Source organism: Notechis scutatus, chromosome Z (genome assembly GCF_049901735.1).
Source record: "Notechis scutatus isolate UNSWTSFEM ecotype Mainland chromosome Z, rNotScu1.2, whole genome shotgun sequence".
In the NCBI taxonomy this organism is placed as follows: domain Eukaryota; kingdom Metazoa; phylum Chordata; class Lepidosauria; order Squamata; family Elapidae; genus Notechis; species Notechis scutatus.
Genome location: NC_142025.1, coordinates 132,209,798 through 132,218,991, shown reverse-complemented (window position 1 = coordinate 132,218,991; position 9,194 = coordinate 132,209,798). Strand labels below are relative to the sequence as shown.

At 43.2% G+C, this 9,194-nt stretch overlaps 1 protein-coding gene across 1 annotated transcript in view; it reads right to left on the bottom strand.

The window, feature by feature from the left end:
• Window positions 1-1,448: 1,448 nt before the first annotated feature.
• Window positions 1,449-9,194, bottom strand: part of SLC5A2 (solute carrier family 5 member 2) — a 29,758-nt gene continuing 22,012 nt past the window's right edge. The window contains exons 9-14 of the mRNA XM_087946436.1: window positions 6,230-6,337; window positions 5,769-5,919; window positions 4,878-5,046; window positions 3,844-4,059; window positions 2,506-2,662; window positions 1,449-1,805 (exon numbers count right to left, since the gene is read on the bottom strand). Of these exons, the coding sequence (XP_087802562.1) occupies window positions 1,579-1,805; window positions 2,506-2,662; window positions 3,844-4,059; window positions 4,878-5,046; window positions 5,769-5,919; window positions 6,230-6,337 (1,028 nt within the window). The 3' untranslated portion in view covers window positions 1,449-1,578. The remainder of the gene's footprint in view (window positions 1,806-2,505; window positions 2,663-3,843; window positions 4,060-4,877; window positions 5,047-5,768; window positions 5,920-6,229; window positions 6,338-9,194) is intronic.

The window sequence follows — 9,194 nt, the reverse complement described above, 5'->3', positions numbered from 1 at the left end:
ATGGCCTTCGGGCGGGAGGGGAAGAAAACGGTAGCTGGATCATTTCAAATTTCACTTACTCTCCTGCCTCACTTCAATATGTCTGAGCGACTCCAGATACTGGAAGACTTTTTGAATGAAAGTGTTACCTCCATATTTTTTTTTTAAAGAGGGCCACTTGGGGAAAAAAAAGATTCTAAGGAATTCCTTGTTTCTTGATTAAAGAGAAGGCATTGAATATACTGTTCCTTGGCAGCCTTTTCAGTGTCCGGGTTTTTGGTTGTGTGTGTGAGAGAGAGAGAGAGAGAGAGAGAGAGAGAGATCAGCTGTATTGAGAAGAGAACGTTTCCTGTGTTCTCATTTTATTTACAACATATTTTACGCTTAATGGTAAGCAATGAAAAATATTTTTAAAACTCATTTCTAAACTCCATAGCTATTTGCATATTCTTGGTTCAAAATTGGATTAGCTCATTTCAAAATTGTCCAAAGCAGAAAAGTGCGTCAAAAAAAAAAAAAAGTGCAAAAGTGGAAGGTGTGTGGAAGAGGGGGTAGTCTTATACGGCGAGTATATAACAAACTCTATATTTTGAGTGGAAATGTTGGGGGGTCGTCTTATACGCCCAGTCGTCTTATACGCCGGCAAATACGGTAGTTTAAATTAGGAGTCCCCAACTCCTAGTCCGTGGACTAGTCCTGGGCTGTGGCATGCCGAAACTGGGCTGTGCACTAAAGTGAAGCCCCATCCGCAGCATGGAGGCAGCATGCGAAGCCACACCTCTCCGATCCATGGAAAACCTGTCTCCACGGAACTGTCCTAATGCCCAAATGGGCCCACTGGTTTAGGTGACCAGTTGTGAAATTACAACAAGTAAGAAAATGTTTGTAGGAGAAGTAATAGCAAAGGCTGAGGGGTAGAGTCAAAAGAGGAATCAGCTTAGAGTCATTACATAGCCACAAACTCCTCTTGAATTCCATTGACCCTTATCTAGAACCAAAATAGTGCTATTTTGTTAGTTGACTAGATTCCCATGCCTAGGCACAAGCAATAAATCAGTTTAATTGGAACTTAGCATGTGGCTTTGGTGTTTCCTGCCTGACATGGTTTCTAAGACTCTGAAAATTGAACATTCCAAATAATCTGGACACTTAAGAAGAATAAGTTTCTCTCTAACTCCCAACTGTCAACAGTTTTGAGTGGCTTTTCTTTTTCATGATGTAATATAACTTGAAATGGTCTTCCAAAGAGTTAGTTGAGATGAGTTTTGATGAACGTTGACTTGGATGACATAGTTATATCTTCAGTGATTTGGATAATGGCAAATGGTCCAGATCAGGGTCTTCACCTTGGCAAGTTTAGCCTGGTGGACTCAACTCCCAGAATTCCCAAACCAGCTTTGCTGGCTGGGGAATTCTGGGAGTTGAAGTCCACCAGGCTTAAACTTGCCAAGGTTGGAGACCTCTGGTCCAGATGACTGTTAGACAGTCCCTCCTGGTGCCATCTTTTTGCTCCTGTTGTTCTCTGGGATTGATGGGTTGATGGGATGTAGCTGTAATAAGGTTGGTGAGCAACATATTCTATTGAGCTGTTGAGGATCCTCAGGCATAGAAGGCCCACATGAAGATGGCCAGGGCCATCATGATCACAGCATTAATGTTGACTACTTGCTTCCAGAGCGTGTGCTCTGTGATGCCTGCCAGATGCTGGAGATCCTTGTCCTTCTCTTCTGGGTTCAGTTCTGGTTCCTTTGGGCTGCCAGAATTCATCCCACAAAACCAGGCTAGGCCTTGGCATAGTCGGCCACAGGAGGTCATTGTTTTGGGATCTGCATGGAGAGGGAAGAGGCATCTGTGGTTAGGATTCTCTCAAAACATTACAGTGATTGTGAAATTATGACAAGGGCTAACTCAAAAGGAAAGTCAGACATACACTGAGAAAATTTGATGATTTGGGGACACAACAGAATTGTCCAGACGTGTGTTACCATATAAGTAAGAACTAATGGGGGTGTAGTGTTTAAGAGGTTGGACTGGCCCTGAGGAGACCCAGATTCAGGTCCATCCTGACTAGATGATTTTGGACCAGTTACTCTCTCTTACTCAGCCTACCTCAAAGGAAAAAGGAATCTGTTTTATTTATTTAATTTTTATCCTGCCTTTATTACTTTATAAGTAATAAGGATACTTTAAAAAGCAATAAAAATATTTTATAAGTAACTCAATACTCCTCCCTCCTTTCTTCCTCGCCCAACAACAACCCTATGAGGTGGGTTGGACTGAGAAAGAGTGATTGATCCAAAGTTACACAGCCAACTTTCATGTCTAAGGCTGAACTAGAACTCCCAGTCTCCTGGTGATTGGCCAGAGTCACCCAGCTGGCTTTCTTGCCTAAGGCAGAACTAGAATACATCGTCTCCTGGTTTCTGGGCCAGCACTTTAACCACTACACCAAACTGGCTCTCCTTTGAGCTCCTGAATGAAGGAAAGCTATAAATCAAATAAATAGATGGCACAACATCCCCTCACCATCCACTTCTAGGACCAGCTCTGGTCTTCCATTCCCGGTGGCTGCATTCTCTGCTTGCCGCTGCTGCCGCCGTTTTGCTTCCTCCTCCTCCTCTTCTGTATCCAGATTGATCCGTGTCTCTTTACTGTGCCTGAGGCTGAATACCAGGCGATGTAGCTAGGTTGGCAGAATGTACGTTTTAAGATGCATGAACGGTGAAACAGAATGACTGGGTGAGGAAGGGGATTCTGGGAGACGTTGCCCAACAACAACAAACTGGAAAAGGTTAGCTTGGCTTTATAAAGGAGAAATGAGTGCATTCATTTGCCAGGTAATCAGCTTCTGATTGAGGGAGGCGAGTGATTCCAGGTCTATTCCCTGGAATCTCCCTGATGTCACCACCCCCGGTTTTCTTTGGAATCCCTGCCGGGGCCTAGGAAGACAACTTCTAAATAATTCAATTGCCATGCAAAAGGTTTATGGACCAGCTTAGGGCCTTGAAAGAATTAGAAAACCAGGCCCAATTAGAACATGAGAAGTGGGTGGCTGGGAAGAGATGGCAGATGGACTGTTGAGGATTAGAGGAATATTGGGGGGGAGGGGAAGGAGACTCCCCACCGGAAATTAAAAGCCAATTCAGGCTTGTTTAAAAATGTACTAAATTCAAGTGTGTGTGTTTGAGAGAAAGAAGGATGGATGGATGGATGGATGGATGGAAAGAAAGAACACATACTTACAACCCTATCAACAAACATTCTGTATTAATGTATTGTTCCAAGCTATGGTTTATAATGCAAAACAGGTGAAGCTTAACTCTTGCAGATTTCTAAGTCCTCTTTTATCTTAGTATGTGAAAGAGAGGGAACCTTTCTAGGCCACTGTGATTTGGAGGTCTGAAATGGAAGTATTTTAAAGGGACACAGGGAAGGAAGCACAACTCTTAAAACACCCTCTTTAGGTCCTTGTCTCAGAAAATGTCCAGGTAGTTCTTGATTTACAGCTGTTTGTTTAGTGACTATTCAAAGTTACAACGGCACTGAAGAAATTGACTTATAACCAGTTCTCACACTTTGTGCAACTCCCCACAGTTGCAGTATCTCATGATTGCCGTTTGCAGCTGCCTTCCAACAAGCAAAGTCAATGGGGAAAGAAATTCGCTTAACTACGGCAGTGATTTGCTTAGCAACCACGGCAAAAAAAAGGTTGTAAAATTGGGCATGAATCATTGAACAACTGCCTTGCCTAGAAGTGGAAATTTTGGTGCCGACTGTGGTCGTATGTTGAGGACTACCTGTATTCCAATGCTCTGGTATTATTTCTTCCCCCCACCTCACCCCATAAACTCCCCCTGTACTTACATGTTTATCAGGAATTGGTGAAGTGCAGAGCGAGACCCCCACTGCAATGGCAGCTGTGGCCAAGAATAGGATAATGGCAAAGTAAAGGTAGTGGACCCCACAGATCAGGCGAGGGCAGTTGCTTGGGAAGAGACAGCTACCTGTTCCATAGATGAATTCTGGGATCATTCGAGCCATGCCGATGGCTAGTCCTCCCATCATGCCCCAGAATGCACCCTGAAAAGGAACAAGGAGGATGAGGACAAGCAAAAAGGAGCTTTCACAAGTTTATTAGGGACACATTGCTCCTATTTGGGGCCCTTATTCCTAAAACTGGGAGACCATTGCAAATCTGGGGAAAGCATGATTGTTAAAAAGTTGGAAGTGTCAATAAAGGAGAATATAGCTCAGGGATGAAATGAGGGGCCCTTGGTGCTCTCTGATCTTGCTTGTCTTCTTGCAGAGGTTTCATTACCCTAACTAGGTAACGTCATCAGTGCTAACACTGATGATGTTACCTAGTTAGGGTATTGAAATGTCTGCAAGAAAACAAGCAAGCTCAGAGAGTACGAAAGACCCCTCAGTTGGAAGTATGTGCGACACAGACGTCTTTAACCTCTATTTCTCCATGCTAGCAGACCAATGTTTTCCCATCTTCAAGGCTGTGTATCACGAAACAGTTGACTTCAACCTAAGTCCTGATGACTTTGGCACTTGGCAGTCTTCTGCCTTCTTAGGGATACAGTTTTTTTCCAACTTCCCAGTATCTGGAATCTCTGAATGGTCACTTATGACTCTCTAAACCGCTTAGAGGGGGCTGTAAAAGTACTGTGAAGCAGTACATAAGTCTAAGTGCTATTGCTATTTAACTATATAAGAAGTCCAAATTGGCTTAAGGCACTTAAGGTGGTCCAGATGCCACCATTCTAACTGGGCTTAAAATTCAGGTACTCTTATTTTCTCTATTTTGAGTATTTGTGGTTCCCCTCCAATGGATCTCACCTCTTATGTGGAGTACGTGGTTGGTTGTGTCTCTTTTTTTTTAACCTGCTCACCTGCTCATTAAGCCTTTTGACAAAAACTCCAAGGAGAAAAATGGCAGCAATGGGTGGGGCCAGATAACTGCTGATGGACTGGATATAGTCAAAGAGCTGTCCACCTTGGGCAACCTGTACCACAGGGATCCATGCAATGCTGATCCCCACAAGCAGAAAGATCCACACCCTGTAGAAAAAAAAAAACAGCAGAGTGAAAATGTATCCCTTGCCCGTGATGCAGGGACAAGCTTGCAAAGTGGGGTTTAATTGAGGGTGGGAAAGGATTTCCATGGGTGTACTCACACCCATGTAAAATTTACTTATCTCATGGTGCAAGTAAATTCCAAGATTCATGCTTCTAATGCAGTTGACGTGGCCCTCAAGATGGCAAAAATATCAGAGAAGTGGACAAATTTGGGAACCTTGTAATGTTTATAGTGGTGAGGTGCGAAGTGTGTATCATTAACAATCCTTGTTGATGCCTTCCAACTTCCCAAATTAAAAAAAATAATGGTTAAAATCTCACGAATTTGCCAGACCTTGCAAGATTTCAGGGGCCATGCATTAGTTCTTGTAGATTCCAAGTGAGAATATTAACTTCTTGCAATTAATGAAAATGAGTGAATGAATGAATGAAAATGAATGAATGAATGGTTTTTTGGTGTCTGCATCAGTGCACAACTCCCCTCACTCTTTGAAAATGTTGCCATCCTTTGAGCTAAAACTTTAAATTGGTTGGTATCACCAGTCTTCCCCCATCTGGCTGAGCATGGCAAGAATTACAGTAATCATAACACGCATCTATAGGGCACCAAATGGAGGAAGACTAACAAGATGTCATGGTTTGCTACTGCAATAGAAAAGGGAAGAGTGTACATGAACATAGGGTGTTCCAGATCTCTTTCTCACCGGCCCACAATCAACAGCTCCCTCTCCTTGGCTTGGGGTCTCAAGCGTTTGTAGATGTCCATGGTGAAGAGGGTACCGCTGCTGTTGAAGATGGAGGCTAGGGAGCTCATGAGGGCTGCCAGCATCACTGCTAACATCAGCCCCCGAAGGCCTGTGGTAATAAAACATAATGGGAAGGAACAAGGAATGAATTCCAGCGTTCAGCATCCCTCGGGCTCTGCAGCTGGTTAAATTCACAGCAGAGCTGGGACTCTAATTCAATGGTAGACCCAAATCCTGCTCTCTGTGATAGGACTGGTCAAACTCCACCATTACTGTTGATGGTCCCAACCAGGTGCACAAGTTGTTTGATTTTGCAGGTGCTCTTCAAGTCAAGGAGCTGTTACAAGCGGCTGCCACCACCACTAACTTCGGCTAAAGCGAGTGTATTGGGGTCAGGAAGGAAACAACCTTATTCTCACCATTTGGCATGAGAGACACAACCAATTTTGGATAGGCAATGTTAGAACACCCAACTTCTGTGCCACATATTTTCTTGCATTCATCTGGAATGATGCAAGCTACTTCATCTGTAAAGTGAAGAAGAAGAAGAAGAAGAAGAAGAAGAAGAAGAAGAAGAAGAAGGGGATGAGCAATTCTCCTGTGATGCAGGTAACAATGCTGCGTTAACATATATATATGTGCATGTGCACACAGATGTATATAACAAATGTTGTATACACCATATGCTGTTTCTGCTGGGTGCAAAGAAGTGTTTTCACCACCTAAATACTTCACTTCTAAATTTGTGAGCCACCATCTTGAGGCACTATCTTCTTAAATTAACTGGGGAGGAGATGGAGGAAGGGTCTAGGGATTTTCTCTGTAGGAGACTACAAACCAACTCCTCAGTTCCTCAGAGAAGTAATGTTTTCTTGTAGAAAAATGGTGGCATTTAGACTCATTTGATATAAATGTTGTACATTAAAGAAGTTTCCATTTTGAGAAGGATCTGTCTGCCTTTCTATTAAAATTGGTATCTTCTACCTGTCATCAATCAAGGGATTTATGATAATTTTTCTCATACTTCTCTCTTCTTCCCTCCCTCCCTCCCTCCCCTCTCTCTCCTCCCACTCCCTCCCTCCCTCCCAACCCCTCTCATTCTCTCTCTCTCCCTCCCTCCCTCCCTCCAGCAATATAAATGTTAAGAGGTAGAGCTAATTAGACTGGCAGATTTTTCTCTCCCTCTCAGCAGAATAATAGGGAAAGAAGTTAAAATTATCTGAATAGAGCTGGAAGGGACCTTGGGGGTCTTCTAATTCAGGCCCCCTGCTCAAGTCAGAGACCCTATAAAGCAGGGGTGTCAAACTCAAGGCCTGCAGGCTGGATCTGGTCCTTGGGATGCTTAAATCTGGAAATAGCAAAAGGACCGGCCTGTGGTCGGCCTGGATAGCCTCCTGCAACACTCAGCCAGCCAAAACAGGGCACAGCTGTGCCCTGCGCAGACCTCCTGTACCCCGTTTGATCGGCAACATGCTGCAGAAGGCATCCGCCCTGTCTAATCCCCCGCTCCCAGCCAGATGGCCCACGGAGGAGAACTACAATGCTGATCTGGTGCTAGAAGAAATCCAGTTTGACACCCCTGCTATAAATTGACAGCCTGTATTTTTCCTCTGAAGGATTTAATTTCATTTAAATGCTCTGGCGCTTAAATTTTAATTTCAAACGAAGGGTTTTCAACATTTCACTTGTGGACAGTTAACCAACCCTAATGTTTCACCATGTCCCAGCCCAGGGCTGTTTGCTCTCCTATCCTGTAATCAACCAAAGACATAAGCCGTTCTTCCTCCTGACGAGAAGCTGAGAGATGTGGATGGAACTCATTTTCTCGCGGACAGTATCCTTCCCGTGGGAAAGGAGGGTAGGGGCTGTGGCCAGGCTGGAAAAGAGCAGTTGAAGTTCTAGGCAGATAGAAAAAGGCTGTCTGGACATCCATCAGTGCTATATAGGTAGTCCTTGACTTACAACAGTTCACTTAGTGACTGTTCAAAGTTTCAACAGCACTGAAAAAAGTGACTTAGGATCATATTTCACACTTATGACCAATCCATCATCCCCATGTTCATGTGATTTATATTTGGATGCTCAACAACCGACTCATGTTTATGATGGTTGTAACATGCTGGGGTCATGTGATCCCCTTTTGCAACCTTCTGACAAGCAAAGTCACTGGGGAAGCCGGATTCACTTAACAACTGTGTAACTAATTTAACAACTGCAGTGATTCACTTAATGAATGTGATGAGAAAAGTCATAAAATGAGGCAAAAGTCAGTTAACAAATGTCTCACTTAGCAACAGAAATGTTGGACTAAATTGTGGTCATAAGTCGAGGTCTATCTATACAACATAAGATTCAGATAGTCATCAACTTATGACCAGTAGCTTAGCAACTGTTGGAAGTTATGACAGACTTTGAAAATAGGACTTTCAACCTGGATTTGAAGTTCTAACATCCATTCCCAATGCCCCATGATCACATGGCTGCATTTTTGGCACCCAGCAATCTGCATTTATGGCTATTTCCAGCACCCACAGTCTTATGTCTGTGATTTATGATGTTTTTGCTAGAAACTGGCCTTTACTTCCGGGTTCTGGCAAAAACTGCCCCATAGCAAACAATAGGTAGACTTAATAACCCTGGCAATTGCTTTATAACTGCTGTATTTGCTTAAAGATTATTGCAAAAAAGATTGTAAAATAGGGCTTTATTTATTATTTTTACAAATAACTCTAGATACTGAACATAACTAATAGACCTTCTCCTTTTATTTTCCCCACAAGAACAACAATCCTATGAGGGGAGTTGAGCTGAGAGAATTGGGGGTTTCAGCTGGCTTTCATGGCTAAGGCAAAACTAGCACTCACAATCTCTTGTTTTCTAGCCTGGTGTCATAATCATTACATCATGGGCTGTTTAACTGCACAAACATCAACTCTTTGGCAATTGCCACTTCACTACCTACCACTTATCACAAAGTTAGAGGACCACAAGAAAAGAAATCCAGCCTGTTTAGTTGCTGCACTGCCAGAACTCTTTACATGCCTGGAAAATAAATAAATTGCTTTCCTTGCTGAACAAACTCACAGGGAGGTCCTGGCTCCAGTGGCACTGATTCCAGGACCTCACAAAGCCCTTGTGATTTATACTTTGGGGTCACAGAAGTGGAACCTCATTCATCCGGAGCAGAGGATAATTTGAGGGTGTTGACTGAGCCCAAGAGAGCCAGCTGACCAATCTAAGTGATTTCTGAAGAAAGCCTTCATAGCTTGAAAATAGCAAATAAATAGAGAATAATGCTAAATTGTAAAATTGGGTAGTGTTAAACTTAGGTTTGAGCCTTATGTTGAGTTGAGTTCTTTGATAGGGTCTTCTAAGAATCTTGCA